At 57.1% G+C, this 16,150-nt stretch overlaps 1 protein-coding gene across 2 annotated transcripts; it reads right to left on the reverse strand.

Annotated features, from left to right (window-relative positions):
- Positions 1-138: 138 nt before the first annotated feature.
- Positions 139-15,858, reverse strand: PDZD7 (PDZ domain containing 7). Of its 2 annotated transcripts, none has more exons than XM_058671923.1 (16): positions 15,504-15,858; positions 11,613-11,753; positions 11,171-11,345; positions 10,469-10,645; positions 10,232-10,379; positions 9,181-9,241; positions 8,463-8,858; positions 7,808-8,005; positions 6,755-6,802; positions 6,092-6,267; positions 2,794-2,885; positions 2,601-2,692; positions 2,439-2,510; positions 1,419-1,991; positions 1,195-1,295; positions 139-795 (listed from the first exon to the last, which is right to left on the reverse strand). In XM_058671923.1, exons 1-16 carry the CDS (start codon positions 15,727-15,729, stop codon positions 433-435), a joined length of 3,039 nt encoding a protein of 1,012 aa, XP_058527906.1. In that variant the 5' UTR covers positions 15,730-15,858; the 3' UTR covers positions 139-432. The 2 variants fall into 2 exon arrangements, with proteins under 2 accessions (XP_058527906.1, XP_058527905.1); XM_058671922.1 differs by having other exon boundaries at positions 6,755-6,805.
- Between the last annotated feature and the right edge of the window lie 292 nt (positions 15,859-16,150).

The following is a 16,150-nucleotide window of genomic DNA, read 5'->3' on the forward strand; positions in this document are numbered from 1 at the left end:
AGGACAGAAAGGATGAAGAGGAGGGGCAAACCTAGCGGAAAGTCCAGGGGCTCTTGGTGGCCCACCACCTGAAATGATCTCTTGGGGTCTGAGGAACTGGAGCAGCAGCCTATCCCTTGCACATGGGACATCCCTGTCCCTCAGTGCTGGGGGGATGGGGGAGCAGAAGGAGAAACTAATAGCACTCGGTTCTTTGATGCCCTCCCTATGTTGAGAAGTTGGGGAGCAGTGCATGCAGGTGACACGGGCTGCCCGTTTGTGCTCTATCCAGGGAAAGGACAGAGCTTTACAGACATCCGGGGTAGGGGGAGATGGTGGTAAGATCAGAGGCACCCATTGGTATGCAGCTCAAGCAGGCAGGTGGAGCGGGAGGGGAGGTTTCTGGGAGCTGCAGAGAACCTGGGCTCCGTGGAAAGATGTCAGCGTACAGGGTTATGGGCTAAGTGGGAAGAGGCTGGGGTTAGAATCAGGGTAGAGAGCTGAAGAAGGGACTGGGCTGGCAGCCGGCCATGGGGAAGCTGACCTTGGTAGGGGTGACTCAGGGAGGCTGGGACCAGAAACCTGAGTAGCATCAGGGGGTAGGGGAGTAGAGAAGTGGTTAACAGGAAGGCGACCTCCAGTGAGAGCTGATGAGTCACAGGGTAAGGAGGGTGGGCCAGGCCCAGGGACCCTAACCACAAACTCCATGGGCTCACGGGCTTTGTTCCGGTAGGCCCTGCGGATGGTGTCCACTGCTCGCTGGTGAGTCACTTGCTCCAGGCTCTCACCATCCACAGCCACAAGCTCAAAGCCAGCCTAGGAGCGAGGTGGGAGAGTCAGCTTCCTCTTCAGGCCCCTTCCACCCTACTTGCCCTCTCACCTCCACCAGCCGGGGCACTCCTCCCCACTGCTGGGTGCAGGGGTGGACAATGGGACTTTGTGCCTAGAACTGCTGGGGGCAGGGTGGGGTGCATACAATAGCCCTTTGTCCCTTGGGGCTCTGGGTGGAGAACCAGCTGTCTTCAGTCCCTGGGAATACAGAAGTGCAAGGGGACCAAATTTGGGGCTTGCCCATCCTACTGTCTTGACCTTGTGCCCGAGCTATCCATGCTTGGTCTAGGCCTTATTGGGTGGGAAATAAGTGTGTGGATCCCCCACTGTGCCCCATGGCATGCAGCTCTGGGCCCAGGGAACTGTATGGTGGCCTTTACCCACCTGCAGGGCTCCGCTGAGAAAGGCTGCGCCCCCAGGGAAAATCTTCTCTATCTTCACCATGGGCTGCACCCTGGACTCGATGCCCCCCGAGATGCTGATGCCTGGTGAGGCAGATACACCCCAAAATTTAGAGCTCTTGGAATATAGCATAGCACCCTGAATCTTGCCCTAGGTCCAGGCCCCTTAAACCACAACATCCCCAAACCAAGTCCCCGGGGACTCACCCAAGGACTGCTTCATCTTAGACAGCATGACGGTCCTCAGCTCCCCTCTAGGGGTGTCCGGGGGTGCCTCACCAGCCTTGTCCTCGGGGCCTGTCCCAGTCCTGGCTCCCTGCTCCTCGGGAGGTCCGGGCAGAGGGGGCCTGGCCCGCCGAGGTTTGTGGTAGCGCCCACTGGTGGCGTGGAGGGCAGGGATGGGTGCCGGGGAAGGGGAGCGCCTGCGCCCGGGGGACTTGCCAGGACCCCGGCTGCGGCTGCGGCTCTGGGCCAGGCCCTGGCCATGGCTCTGGCTTGGCCGAGGGTCCTCTCGGATAGGGGGTTCTGTCAGCAGCCAGTTGGGCCGTGGAGGTCGGGGAGCGACAGGGGGTGGTTGGGGAGGAGGGGTGCAGGCACTGCGGCGAAGCACAAAGGCATCTACTGGCACGTCTTGGAGCCGGGGTATCCCCTCATGAGGGTGGCAGGGGATAGAGGCACCCTGAGAGACCTTGAGACTCCCCAGCCTGTCCCTCAGCTCCCTGTCGGCGGGGTCCTCCGAGAAGCCATTCACAGGCAGCAAGTAGAAGCCCCCACGGCTGTCTGGCAGGGGGTGGGGGTGTGGAGAGCCAAGGTCAGGCTGGCCTCTCCCCTCCTCTCAGCCTGGCCAAGCCCTTGCCTTTGACTAAGGGGGTGGGGGAACTTGTCTGGGCAGGGCCCTGCAGAAGGTGGATGCTTGCTGACAGACCTGTTCTATTGTCCCTGTATCCAACAACTTCTACTGTAATTGGCCTCGTTCTATCTGGACAATACAACTAGCACACCAGAGCCATCATTTCTCAGTCTACTGCCTAGAACAAGAATCAATTCAAAATGCAAGTGGGATAGAAGCTGGGAGTGAAGGGAGTGACGGGGCAAGTGGTGAACACTGGATCCAAGGGCTTGGGTGGGCGAGAGCTTGCCCTTGGGAATGTGCGACAGACAGAGTGAGTCTGTTCTACTCCCCCGCTTGACTGCCCAGTGTGTCCCTTGCTGGGCCCTGAGACTCACCAGGCACAGGGGTAATGAGGTGACGCTTGGGCGGCGTGTCCTGCCTGGTCGGGCGTAAAGGAGGAGGCCGCGCTGGTTGGAGAGAGGCACAGGTCAGAGATCAGGCTACTCGAGTCTCCAGCCTCCCATTCCTCCTCCCAGGATCCTGGCCGAGCTGCTGACCTGCCCTGCCCTGGAGGGCCTCAAAGGCTTCCAGCTCCACGGGCATCACCATGCTGTCGAAGTGACCCAGGTCTGTAGGTGCCACCACACTCCTGAGGCAGGGTGAGAAGAGAATGAGCAGGAGCTCAGTTCTGGAGGTGAGGGGGCCGCTTCGGCCCTGGGAAGGTGCTAGGGAACCCCAGCCCTGCCCCACCTGATGTCCCGAAGCAGCAGCAGTTTCTCAGGCCTGTCCAGGATGGCCAGCAGGGGCCTCACCAGGTCCTCCACACCGCCCTCATGCACGTACTATGGGAAGAGAGTGCCACAGGCCCCCTTGCAGCAGGCAAGCTGAGGGGGAGCGCCAGGACCCTGCACACTTCAGACAAGGCTCTCCGCACCCTCCAACTGTCCACTCAGCAGAAGTTGGTCACAGCCCTCAGTGGCAACAGCCACAAAGCACAGCCTGGAGACACACAGGCTCTCATCTTAGCCTTGCACGTTTCGTCTGTCCTTTGGCATCTATACCTGCTTGCCAGATAAGGGAACCAGGGGCTGGGAAAGGAGCAGGACTTTGCTTACAGCCACACAGAGGAGTGTCTGTAGGGACTGGGACCTGAGAAGGCCAGCTCACACCTGCTCTGCTGCCAGGAAAGAATGTGAGAGCAGAGGATGCTCCTCCCAACCCTAACCAACCCGCAGGCACAAGGGAAGGGCCTGAGGCCAAACACTGGGCGCTGGCCAGAGGTGCATACACACAGCCTGAAGTGAGTCAGGCTCTACACAGGGTCAGGCAAAGGGTTGCTTTGGAGTAAAGCCTGTCCCGTCAGAACCCTGGGAGTGGAAGCCCCTCTTTCTGGCACTGCAGGTCACTGCAGGACACACCCTGGTCATTCTGGGAGTCACCCTCCCTGGACAGCACACCTCCCTCTAGTGGCAAGATGGAGCCTGTGTCCAAACATTCACCGGGCCTAGAGACAGAGCCTGGGGCCTGGCAGGGAAAGCAAGCTGCTTGGAAACATTTGGAATCAAATAAAATACAAAAAGCAGTGCATATGGCCCCCAAATCACACACAATGTTACCAGGAATCACACTCTCACCCCCCTCCTAACACACCCCTTTGGACTAGGAAGAGATGGTCCTCCAAAAAGTTCATGCCTTGCAAATGCTCTTCCAGTCCCCTCTGCACACTCTGCACGGAACCAGCTACCCAGCTGCATGCACACACCTGTACGGGATAGCCATGGAGTGCTGGGCTCTGCACTGGGGCAGAGGCAGTGGACACAGAAATGAAGACCCTGTCTCTGGCACCAATACCCCTAGGTATCTAGGATAATGGGGGTGAGGGAGTCTCCCAGGAGGGCAGGAGGGTCAGAGCAGGCTTCACAGAGCCAACAGCCTTTACAGGGTAGACACAGGGAACAGTATGAAAAATGGGAGTGCAGTGCTCCACATGGGTAGTGTGGAATAATGGGTAGATGGAGGATTTAATTCATCCATGGGGTCCAAAATCCTGGACCATTGGGACCAATGGAGCATTGGACAGGCTGTGACTTCCAAGTCATGCAGCTCGCAGTCCGAATAAGCCTGCACACTGGCCAGGTGAGGTGAAGGGCAAACTGGGGTTAGTGGGTGGGAGGTCAAACCAGGGAGGACCTTCAACTGGGGGTCTGCAGTTTGCACTCTACCTTGCCTAACAGAGGGAGTCCCGAGGTGGCTAGGGCAGCAGCCAGTGATTGGACAGGTGCTGTGTGATCCCAGGTCTGGTGACTGCGGAGAAAGGACTCAAAGTGGGAGAGGATGGCAGCTGGGGGTTCAGACTATACACTGGTCATGCTCAGCCAAGCCTCAACTCCAGAGGGTCTGATACCTGGGTGTGTGGAGGGGACTTGGCTTGCATGGAAAGGTGCAGACTATCCAGCAGCTGATTTAGGGACTCTGCAAGAGGGGATCCTGAGCACCCAGGGTCCAGAGGATGGAGGGTTGAAGGGATAAGGAACCAGCACAATAGTGTAGTGGTTAAAGCTCTCTCCTTGAAAGCACCAGGATCCCATATGGGTGTCGGTTCTAATCCCGGCAGCTCCACTTCCCATCTAGCTCCCTGCTTGTGGCCTGGGAAAGCAGACGGCCCAAAGCTTTGGGACCCTGCACCCACGCGGGAGACCTGGAAAAAGCTCCTGGCTTTGGATTAGCTCAGCTCCAGGTGTTGCGGTCACTTGGGGAGTGAACCACTGGACAAAAGATCTTCCTCTCTGTCTCTCCTCCTCTCTGTATATCTGCCTTTCCAATAAAAATAAATAAATCTAAGAAAGAAAGAAAGAAAGAAAGAAAGAAAGAAAGAGAGAAAGAAAGAAAGAAAGAAAGAAAGAAAGAAAGAAAGAAAGAAAGAAAGAAAGAAAGAAAGAAAGAAAGAAAAAAGGAAGGAAAGAGAGAAAGAAAGGAAGGAAGGAAGGAAGGAAAAAAGGAAGAAAAGAAAGAAAGAAAGAAAGGAAGGGAAGGAAATAAAAGAAATAAACAGACACAGAGAGCCTCCTAGTGGCCAGATCCCAGAGTTGCAGGGTCACTGCAGGCAGGTCACAGGGCTCAGAGCCGCACAGGGTTAAGGACTAGGGCGTAAAAGGCTGTAGTTGCTCCCCAGCCTTCTGCTCATCTTCTGCTCTGCTGTGATCCTTGGTACAGAGAAGCATCATGACCCTATCTAAGGCTGTCACATAGTGTGACAATGCAGGGTCACACACATACACCAGCCAGGCCGGGGCATACCCACACACAGGTGCAAAGGCAGAGTGCCACAGACCAACACAAGCACAGCCACACCCTCAGCAAGCTGAGGGCGGGACATTTCTGTAAATGATTTCCTGAAACCCCTCTGCTTGCTCTTGCCCTGCATGTGATACCAAGGCATGCTCCTCTGGGGAGCTGGTCATGGGACCCCTGGATTTCCCCGAGATGGGGGGGGGTGGGGCTGAAGGAGGCAGTAGGAGGGGTGGGCCACACCTTGGCTTCCTCCCTAGTGCTCCCCTACAAATCTCAGCCATTCTGTGGTTACCTGGTTCTGTTCCAAGTGACAGGGATCAGAGGATAGAGTGTAGGTATTGGGGGTTGAGGTGTGTGGGGAAGTGGGTTGGCAGGTCAGGCCTGCTGGCTGATCAATCAGCAGAAGGAGGTATGGAGGCCAGGCCTGGGGCTTAGAGAGGCCAGAGGTAGATGACTGCAGGGACGCTCTCCTACTCCTGCTCCTTCTCACCTCAGGGAAGTCCTCCCAGACTACGCCATTGAAAGTGCACAGCTTCTGAGTTATTAACTCCTACGGATCACACTTTATAGAGCCTTCATGATTTGTGGATCAGGTTGTAGTTTGTGTGTATATAACAGAGAGGGAAGGGTGTGTTACTGCTGCTGTTACTCCTGGCCTCCCATCATGGAGCCTGGAGACTGTCAGTGTTCTGAATCAGGAGGGGTTGGGGACCCAAGTGGCCACGTGTCAGGGGCTGGGGATGGGCGGGGGGCTTACCCGGGAGCAGTGGCGAGTGACAGCCAGCACCTCATCATCAGTCAGCAGCCTCCGGGCCAGGTCCTGAATGAGGGGCCGTCGGCTCTCCCAGGCCTGCACTAGCTCTTCTCCATTGGGCAGCTGGCCAGCGGGGCTCCCGGACCTGGCAGAGAGTAGGGCGCGCCCCCTGTCCCGCTCTGTGGGGCAGGAAAGAGACAGTGATGTAGGAGTCTGAGGCCGTCTGGGGAGGGGCAGGAGGGGCTCCCAGGCCAGCCAGGACGCCGCCAGCCTGGTCTTCCCCATACACCTGCCCACCTCTCACTGCCTAACACCCACCTCATACCAGTCATTTCTTGACTGCAGCCTCATCCCAGGGTCCCCATAAACCCTAAAAATGCACTGTGTGTTCCCCACTCAAGTCCTAACAGAGGCTACTGAAACCTGTCTTGGCGAGTCCCCACAGAAGCCCCCAAGTGCACTCTGAAAGCTGGCCACAACCTTCTCTCCACTTTCCTAACCTGAGGCCAATTCTTCGAGCTGTCCCCATACAACACATAACTGCCTGGTTTCCCCATGTTGGCCCCAACTGAGGTGAATCCAAAGCTACTGCACACACCCCCAAGCATGCTCCCTCAGCGGCCAGGTGGTGTCCACCAGGCCTACCAGAAGTGACAAGTGAATTACCCCGCTTCAGCCTCCAGGTGACGAACTTCTGCACCGGGCCCACGCTGCCTGCTGGAGAAGGGAGGGTCTCAGCCCCAGGACCCCAGAACCCCAGGATGAAAGTCGGGGTGCAATGGGCTTGGGGCTGGCTGGAAAAGAGGTCCACGTTCCAAGTGGGCAGGGCAGGGACAATAGGAGCCTGGCCCCAAGGGGCTGGAAAGGCAGGCTCCAGGAGCCAGGGACTTCTTTTCCAGATAGTGGGGAGTCAGAGGTGGCTGGAGTCAAGTCTAGACTCTCTATAGCAGTTCACTCAGAAACCAGAGGGCAGAGGCTCGTGGGTGGAGTACAGGTTCACCTACCTTCAGGGGACAGAGGGGGAAAGAAGAGCCAGAGAGGAAGGAGGACAGCTGGGAGGGAACAGGGCCCTGGGAGCTGTGGGAGAGAGGGGGTTGAGGGAAGGGCTGGTGAGCCCCCACTTGAAGCACTTGTCTCTCTTCAGCAGGGACCTGCATCTGGAGCCTCAGGGTCCAGCCCAGGCTGGCAGAGGGTGCCCTCTCTCAGCCACATTGTAGTGACAGCCAACAGTCCCCAGACTACCCCGCTACCATGCCCACTGGGGTTTCCTCTAGGACAGCAGCCTCTGACCTCCCTAGTGGGCCCAGGGAGGTACCTAAGGATTGTGCCCAGCCCCTAGACTCGTGGATGGCAGCACCGGGTCCACTGTTATATGTGTGTGAGATGAGCTCATGCCTGCCGCACTAGAGAACCTAACTCACTCACGTGCAGGTAGTCTCACAGATCCTAGGACAGGCCCTTCTTTCCAAGCCCTGACCTAAAACTGGCCTTGCTGGAGGATGATTCTAGAACTCAGAGGCGCCTGTGGCACTTGGGCAAGGGGAGGTGAAGCCAAACGCCCTAACAAAGCATGCATTCCACCTGCTAGGGCACTGCCCCTACACCCCATTCTCCTGCCCAGCAGACTGAGGCTCACAAGTAGGAGTGAGGGTTGACTCAGGCAGACTGGGGTCAGTGCAGAATGTCCACCCCAAGCTGGCCCATCCATTCTGTATGTACCTTTGTCCAGATCCAGACGTGGTCGGGTCTTGGCTGGGCTGCTGTGGTCCAAAGTCCAGGCCTCCCTATGCCCATCCCCTGCCGGCCGCCCCTGCCGGCCGCCCTTGAAGAAGAGGTTCATCAGAGTCTTGGAGCGCTGCAGGGCGCCCTTCTCCCCAGGGGCCCCTGGCTTCTCCTTCTTCCGCTGCTTCTTTTCCTCTGCAGACACGAGGGAGCACCCAGGGGGCTGGAAGGATGGGCAAGAGAAGGCGGGGGCAAAGGGCAGGGGTGCAGCCTGGGGCAGAGAGAAGGGAGAGAGCAGGAGGCAGACAGGATCCGCAGTAGTGCAGGAAGTGGGCCTCCATCTCCCCCACCTCAGGGCTACAGCACAATGAGTGTGCACAGGCATGTACATGAGTGTGTGTGTGTGTGTGTGTGTGTGCGCGTGTGTGTTTGTGCACAGGAGCCCTGGGGACTCCAGCCCCATCAGATGCGGGGCTGGGACTGATTTACAATGGAGCCTAGGACAGGGTCTGAGTAGGCACCGGGGCTGGGGCTTAGGCTAGGTGAAGGCCTAAGGTGAATAGAAATTGGGGGCCCAGGACAGAGTGTGAGCCTGGCTTTGGACCGCAGGCTGTGGAGCGAGCAACAGAGCAACAGTCACCCTACCACATACCCCATAAGGTCAGGTGACTCTGGGAGCGTGTGATGGGCGGCCGGGGCCGGCTGAGGGCCAGCAGCAGCGCTGTCTTGGGGGACTCTGAGAGGGCAGAGTCCAGGCGGCGGGTGGGCAGGGGTCCGTCGGAGCGGATGGCCGTGTCTCTGAGGATAACCGTGGGCCGCACGCTGCACCAGGTCTCCACGCGGCCCCCCACCTCGGGCTCCGTCTGCATGGCGATGTCTGCCCGCCCCCAGCCAGGGCTTTGGCTGCTAGGCTCCTCCGGCCCCAGGCAGACGTCCATGTGGTCTGACGGTAGGGAGCCCGGGCTGTAGGGGGCGCTGGAGGCATAGGAGGAGACGCTGGAGCTGCTCTCGGAGGCTGCGGACAGCTGCTGCAACATGCCATTACTCACTGCAGGGAGGGGAGATGTGGGGGTATTCGGGGATCTGACCCATTGGTTCTGCGGCCCCGCTAGGCTTGCAGACTGCCCCCTGGGCTGGGAGGGACGATGGTTAGGTAGCTGCTTCACCACCTGCCCTGCTCAGCCTTGTTGCCAGACCATAGTGGCTCCGGGTCTCTTTACCCTCTGAAGAGTCCAGGTGCCAAGGGGCCTATAGCTTTTCAGCAGGGAGCCAGAAAAGGCTCTGAGCTGTGTGAAGGTCCTGCTCTTTCAGTCTTTGGGAACCCCAGCCCCAGCCCACTCCCTGCACCCTTGGGTGCGTGCTCCACTCACGTCGGTCCAGCCAGCAGTACTCTGAAACCATTTCCTTATAGGCAGGATATCGGCCAGTCTCCTGGGAGGGCGTGGAGAGCAGGAGGGAGGGAGGGTACAAATGTGGAGGGATGGGACAGGTAAATTTTCAAGCCCTGAAAGTCACCAGGCCCACTGCATTCCTGAATTCCCCAAGTGCCTCGGGACTCTGGCACCTGTGGGTTCCCTCTGCCTATATCCTCTTCACACAGCTCAGCATGTAGCTAGTTCCATCTTGTTCTCCAAGTGTTACCTCCTTAGGAGGGCCTGCCCTGCCCCCAGCTACAGGGGCCTTCTGGAATGACTCCAGCCAATGTCTTACTCCCTGCACGGCAGTGGTTACACACCATCTGCAAGGAGCACCCCATTCCATCAGCCCTGTCGCAGCCCCTCTAGTGGCCAACACGTGGCAGGTGCTCAGGGCTCCTGTTGAACAGATGCAGGAGGGGTGGAGTGGAGTTTCTGAGACAATGTGAGACTAAGGAGAGGGAGAAATGGGATATGGGACAGGTGGGAAATCGAGGGGCTGGGGTATGTGGCAGATGAGGCACTGCACAGTGAGACAGGTGCAGGTCTGGGGAGGAACTGCTGAGCAGGTCTGGGCTCCAGGGGAGGACCAGGCCTCACCTCCTCTGGCAGCCAGAGTAAGAAGGACCTAACCCATAGGCAAGTGGGACAGTGACATGAGTAACAACTCCAGAGGCCTTCTGTGAAATCTGATCGTGGTCACAACCCAAGCTTCTTGCCCTTTACCCGGTCCTGCCTGGCCCTCTGGCAGGACATCTGCTTCTCTGACCCTGGGCACCACCCTAGCCACTGGGAACAGCAGCGGACTCAAGCCTAGGGGCTGCTGCTTGAGTTGCTCTGCCTGTTTCCTCTGCTGCCAAATAGAGGTGAGCACAAGGCTGGCTCTCCCTCCCACATGATTATAGAAAAAACTGGTTTTGCAGAGAGAGTCAGAACCAGGTGCCACAGTGGGCAGGCAAACCCTTCTCCTGCTCGGGTGACTCCCAGCTTCCTCAGCCCTGCCCACCTTGATGGTCAGCATGATGTGCGTTTGGCCCTTCAGCACCTCCACGGCTTGGCTGTGGCTGATGTCATCGAACCTGACACCGTTGGCTGCCAGCACCTGGTCCCCCACCTTGATGCCATTCTCCTCTGCCAGCCCGCCATGGTCCACTCTAGGGGCAGACAGGCATCCATCCGTGGCATTGCTTGCCCGCCTGCTCTCTCCCCAGCCAGGCTCCCCGGCCCAAGCCCCAGCCCTCACTTGGACACGTAGATGCCCAGGCCAAACTCCTTGCCACCACGGATGTTGAAGCCCAGGCAGAAGTCGTCTGAGGTGGTGTACAGGTGTACAATGCGCCTCACGCCATCCTCAGAGCTGCTGTCAGATGGTGTGGAACCACACTTCTCCACCACCAGGCGCCGGTTCACCACGTCCACCCTAGGGTGGCAGCAAGGAGCCCTCAGCCAGAAACCCCCTAGCCACAATCCCACCCCTGCCTCCAGCCACCCTGACAACCCATGGGCATTGGGTGGGGGTAGGAAATGGACTAGAAATCTGCCTTTGGGGGATTCCCCAGGCTGGGACCCTGCAGTGGCACCTCAGTTCCAGCAAATCTGGGAGCCATCCTCATTACCCCATTTCCAGGGCAGCTAGCTGACAGATGCCTGGGCCAAGTTCTCATCCTTAAAGTGCCCCCCCTGCAGGTCATGTGCTATCATGTGCCCAGGCTGCACAATAGTAGCAGTTAGCAAGTTGGTATGGATAGGCCCACTGCGATCTAGGAGAGTTGTTTTGGGGTGGGTTGAGGAGGGGGCAGACTTCCTCATTTCCAGGTCAAGCCCCAGCCTCCCTCTGCTGCCATGAATTTTGTGTGGGGCTGGTGCTGGGCTGGGCTGGGTTGAGACCAGGCCAGGCTTCTGTGGTGCGGTAGGGAAGATGGTAGAACTGGCAGGTACTGCTCACCATGTAGTCTTCTCCTTGGAGAACTTGATGCCCGGCACACGGCCCATGCGCCTCACCATCATGTGAAGGCGGCTGCTGCCTGTCAGGACCTTCACTGCACTGCCCATGGTGGTACTCTCCAGGCTTAGCCCGTTCACCTCCGTGATCTTGTCCCCGACACACAGGCCAGCTCTCTCTGCTCCAGAGCAATGGGGGAAGACACAGCACGTGGAAGAAGGGGCCCCATGGCAAGGCCTCCCCCTGCAAGCTTGTTGCTCTGAGTGCTCCTGTTCAAGCAGGGGTCTGTCCCCAGCCCGCCCTGCCCTGTCTACCCCCCCACCCCGCAGGGGACCAGACTCCCAGAGCTGAGGATCCTCTCCCAACTTCCTAATCCCAGCAGCCTCTGCACCGCACTTGGGTCATGTCCCAAGCCAGTGCCCTGCTCCCTACCCGGCCCTCTCACCTGCACTGCTGCCCTCCTCCACTTTGCTGACGAAGATGCCCAGGCCGTGCTCAGAGCCCCCACGCACACTGAATCCCAGCCTCCCTGCTGGGCTCTTCTCCACCCGGACAGCATGGATAATGTCACTTTCATCACTGTTGGCTGCGGGAACAGGGACTTAGGCATGACCCCCACGCTCACTCTGGACATACAGAGTGATCCCCTCTCACTGGGTTCCCCCAGCTTGGGACTTGCAAAAGGCTGAGTTGCTGGGCACAATCACACAGGTCCCTGGTTGGGGGGACAGTCTATTCCTAAGGTCTTTGGGGGTTTCTCCGAGGACACAGTCAGGCAGAGGGAAGGGGAGACCCAGAGGACAGGACAGAGTAGGCAAGCTCAGGGTGAAGGTTTCCAGGGAGAGAAAAGCCAGGGGTTGGCAGGAAGCGGCTGGTGGGGAAGAGTGGGTCCTGGGAAGGTTTCTTTCTGGACAAGGCTTCCTTTAGAGGTGTGTGAGAGGGAGAAATCTCACAGCCTGCCCATGAGCACACTTCCATTTGATCTAGGAGAAATCAGGTTACAGGGCACAGTCAGGACAGCTGGGAAATTCCTCAGTGCAGTCCGTGGGCACGGCAAGTGCAGGCTGGACGCTGGGGCAACCGGGGTTTCCCAGTGACTACAATTACCAAGGGCTCAGCCTCTGCCACAAAGCTCTGACTCCCCTGCCCCCAGCCTGCTGTCTCCTCGGTCCCTTCTGGGTCTTTCTACGATCCTCAGTCCAGTGGATGAATGTCAGCTCTGAGTGGATCTGGGCAACCTGCTGACTGTGCCTCCACTTCCACTGCTGCCCACTCCACCCACTCTTGCCACGGTGACCTTCTAGGTGGTACCCTTCTGTCTGAACACAGCCACATCTGCCCCTTTGCCTACTTAAACTCATCCCAAGCCCTGTAAGGCTCCACAAGGCCTTCTCTGCCCACTTCTCTGCCCTCACCGCTGGCCACTCTCAGCTTTGTCACCAGCATCCCCACCATCCCCCATACAGCCCACGCCGTCTGTGTCCCTTCTGCATCACTCTTATCCAGTCCTTTGGAAGGCCAGCCCTGTTCCTCCCTCCCCTTTGGGATCAAATTCTCCTTCCTCAAAAGCCTCCAGGATTACCCATCATCTTTTTCCAGTTAAGTAGTCTCCTAAGTGACATGTGCACCTGCACCTGCAGCAGCATCTCTTGGGAAGGTGTTCAAAATGCAAGTTCCAAATCAATCAACCATCTCAGCTATATGGTGGCAGTGAAAAACTGAGCAAACGGAGACTCTATGATGGACTATGTCAATCAGTGGATTCTTCAATGACCTCATCGTATTTGGAATGGCAAGATTGGCAGCAATTCATAACTGTTGAACTATCAAAACCACTTGAGCAAGACCCTCGGAGACTGGGTGGGGCTTCTCCCTTAAAATCCCCCTTTATCTCAGATACATGAAGGAAACAATATGGAAATAATAATCTTATCCATTTTCCTGTAGCCCTTGAACCTTTTTACCCTAATTAGCTATGTAAAGATTGTAAAAACTATAATAAAACAGAAAAAAAACAAGCCAAAACAAAACAAAACAAAAAAACAAAATGTAAGTTCCTGGGTGTCACCATAGACTAAATGGATCAGGGGGTCTAGGAGTGAGCCCACCAATCTCAATCTCTCTCTCTCTTTCTCTCTCTCTTACTTTCTTACTTTTCTTAGAGGCAGGGAAAAAAGCTCCCATTCGCTGGTTGCCTCCCCAAATGCCTACAATAGCAGCCCCAAGTTAAGGCACAAACTGGGAGTCAAACACTCAATCCTGGTTTCCCATATGGGCAGCAGGAACCCAACCATTTCACAGCCATCATTGCTGCTTCCTGTGGTTCACATTAGCAGGAAGCCAGAGTAAGGAGCAGAGCAGGGACTCGAACCCAGGTACTCCGATGTGGGACATAGACATCTTAGCCATTAGACTAATCACTGGCACCAATCAGTCTTTTAATACGTATTGCAGGCAATTCTGGCTGGCATGATTCATGTAGTGGTTTAAGCAACCACCTGCCACACATCAGAGTGCTAGTAGGAGCCCCAGTTGCTCTGTTTCTGATCCAGCTTCTTGCCAATGTGCCTGGAAAGGCAACAAATAATGGCCCAAGCACAAGAATCCCTGGCCACCCATGTGGGAGACCTGAGTGTAGTTCCTGACTCATGGTCCCATTCTGGTCCAGTTCTGGCTGTTGTAAGCATTTGGGAGTGGGGGAATGAATCAGACAATGAAACATCTCTGTTTTCCTCTCTCTGATGCTCTGCTTGGCAAATAAGTCTTTGATAGAAGTTTGAGAGAAATTATTGTATCACACAAAACGATCACTTCAGAATTCTCACCATCCTTTGTTATTTGCTGATATGTCACCTGTCTCCTTTGAGCAGACTGTAAGCTCAGTCACAATAGGACTTTATAATTCTTTTCTACCATGATAGTATAAGGTATTTGATAAGACTTAATTAAATCAAAGACTAAATGGCTGGCTGACTAGCTGGAGGAACTGGGAGAGGTAAGGAGAATGGCTGAAGTGGTGTAAAGAGAATGTATTTCACTGGGACAAAAGGAGTTGAAGGGGCTGCTGGGAGGTCCTGGGAGTGACCTGCAGCAGTGCAGCCCTATTCAGCTACTTTATCCCTTTAAACAACTTGAGGCAGGGATTTCTGCCTGTGGTGAGCCAGGGGGTGTTGTGCCCAGGAAGAGGGCAAGGTTTTGGACACAGCCCCCCGCCCCCCATCGCCCAGTGTAGGCAGTCAGAGCCATGCTGCCCACAGTCCTAGGCCTGCTAGGGGACGCTGCCAACTTGGCTGCATAGCACAGGGGGACAAGGCAGGGGAGATCGCAGGGGTGGAGCTTCTGGAAGAGGTCACCAGAGGGACAGTGTGAGCAGCCCTGGCATCACAGGTGGACCCAGTGAATGCATATAGGATGGACTGGCACTGAGCAGGGAGATGCTGTAGTGCCCCCCCCACCCCATGCCTCCCAGCTTGCTGGGGACTCATGCCTCCCACCAGAAAGAGAGTGCTGGGTGACCATGTACTGGGCCACTACAACATGCCTTACCCTGCCAATGCCAAGGGAGGGGCACAGAGCTGTCCCTGATGGGTGGGAGTGGGGAGCAGGGCCCGCAATGGACAGTCTGGGATGCAGCCAGGGAGCCATGCTGGCTATGAAAGAGGAGAAGAGCTGCAGATACTCATCTGCGCCTGCCCACAGAAAGCCCATGTCTGGGGTCCCCTCCCCCATCACGCAACGTCCTGTGTTGCCTGCTGCCTCCCACCTGTCACTGCAGCCAGGTTGTCTCCTGAGCCTCCACCTCACCTGGCTCCCTGCTTCCCAACTCCAGCCTTGGTGAGGGACGACACCCACTCCACTACCTATGACAATGGCAGTTTTTACAAGGTGAGGATGGAGCCTCACTTCCCTCTGGGTGCCTGGCAGCCCTAAGCAAGGCCATTGCAGCATCGGTTCATCCTGAAGGGGCACCAGGCAAACCATGTGAGCTTGAATCCTCCCTCCTTCAGGGCTCACTCTTGGCCCCCCTCCACCCCACACCCTTCTGTTGTGCTCTCTTGTCTGACTATGTGTATTTCACACACAGTCCCTTCCTCCTGTGCCTGAATCCTGGACTGAGCTGACCCCTAAGTGGGCTGACCCTTCTCCACGCTACCCTACTCCAGACAAAGCAGATTCAAGTGGATACACATAGGAAGAGGCCCAATCCAGTACCCCGCTTTGCTCACTTAGGAGCCAACACGTGACTTCTTCCATGCCCTTATCCACTACATCTGGGCCTGCAACGATCATGGAACCCTAAAAGACCAATGTGGAAGAGGGCCTGCCCCACACCCACCTTCAATGGGGGAGTTGATGAGAATGACTCGGCCCATGGGCGATGAGGCTCGGATTCCACGAGGGGGCCCATTCAGCAGCCGCTGCTGCTTCTTCAGCAGGTATCGTGTTGCGGTGGAGCCTGAGTCGCTGCCCAGGTGGCCTCGGGAGGAGAGGGAGCTCAAAGAGCTGGAGCTGAGGTCTCCCAGGCCCGGCGGGTCAAAGCCCACGGTAAACCGGTGCGCCATGGCGTCCTGGCGCAGCCCAAGCCCAGCATATCCAGCAGGAACCCACTAGCCCTCCCTGGTGCTCCGGGTTGTATGAGCCTTCTGTGTGTCCCGCGGAGACCCTCACTGCACAACCTCCAGAAGAGGGGCTTCAGGCCTGGGCGGAGAGGGCAGCTCTGTAAGGAGGGATGTGAGTTTTGGCACTCCTGCCTTCCCTCTGGGTTGTGCATCCTCCTCTCTCACATTTTAGGTCCCCCAGTTTTCTCCCTTCAGGCCTGGATAGTGTGGTCCTTACACAAGCCGGCAGGTAGGAACCGCACTCTCACCCCTTATTGCTGCTCCTGGCTGCTATCCGACTCACCCCACTCAAGAAAGACTGAGGCTGCGGCTGGGATTTTCTGGGAGCCATCCAGTCCCTGCGGTGTAGATACACTGGGGACCA

This window comes from Ochotona princeps, chromosome 13 (assembly GCF_030435755.1).
Source record: "Ochotona princeps isolate mOchPri1 chromosome 13, mOchPri1.hap1, whole genome shotgun sequence".
Lineage (NCBI taxonomy): Eukaryota > Metazoa > Chordata > Mammalia > Lagomorpha > Ochotonidae > Ochotona > Ochotona princeps.

Coding starts and splice junctions, on each gene's coding strand:
- PDZD7 (XM_058671922.1), bottom strand. CDS start 15,729: ATGGCGCACCGGTTTACCGTGGGCTTTGACCCGCCGGGCCTGGGAGAC. Junction 2,693..2,793: donor CTGCTGCTTCGGGACATCAG/GTGGGGCAGGGC, acceptor ACCCTGCCTCAG/GAGTGTGGTGGCACCTACAG. Junction 1,296..1,418: donor TAAGATGAAGCAGTCCTTGG/GTGAGTCCCCGG, acceptor CTGCCTCACCAG/GCATCAGCATCTCGGGGGGC.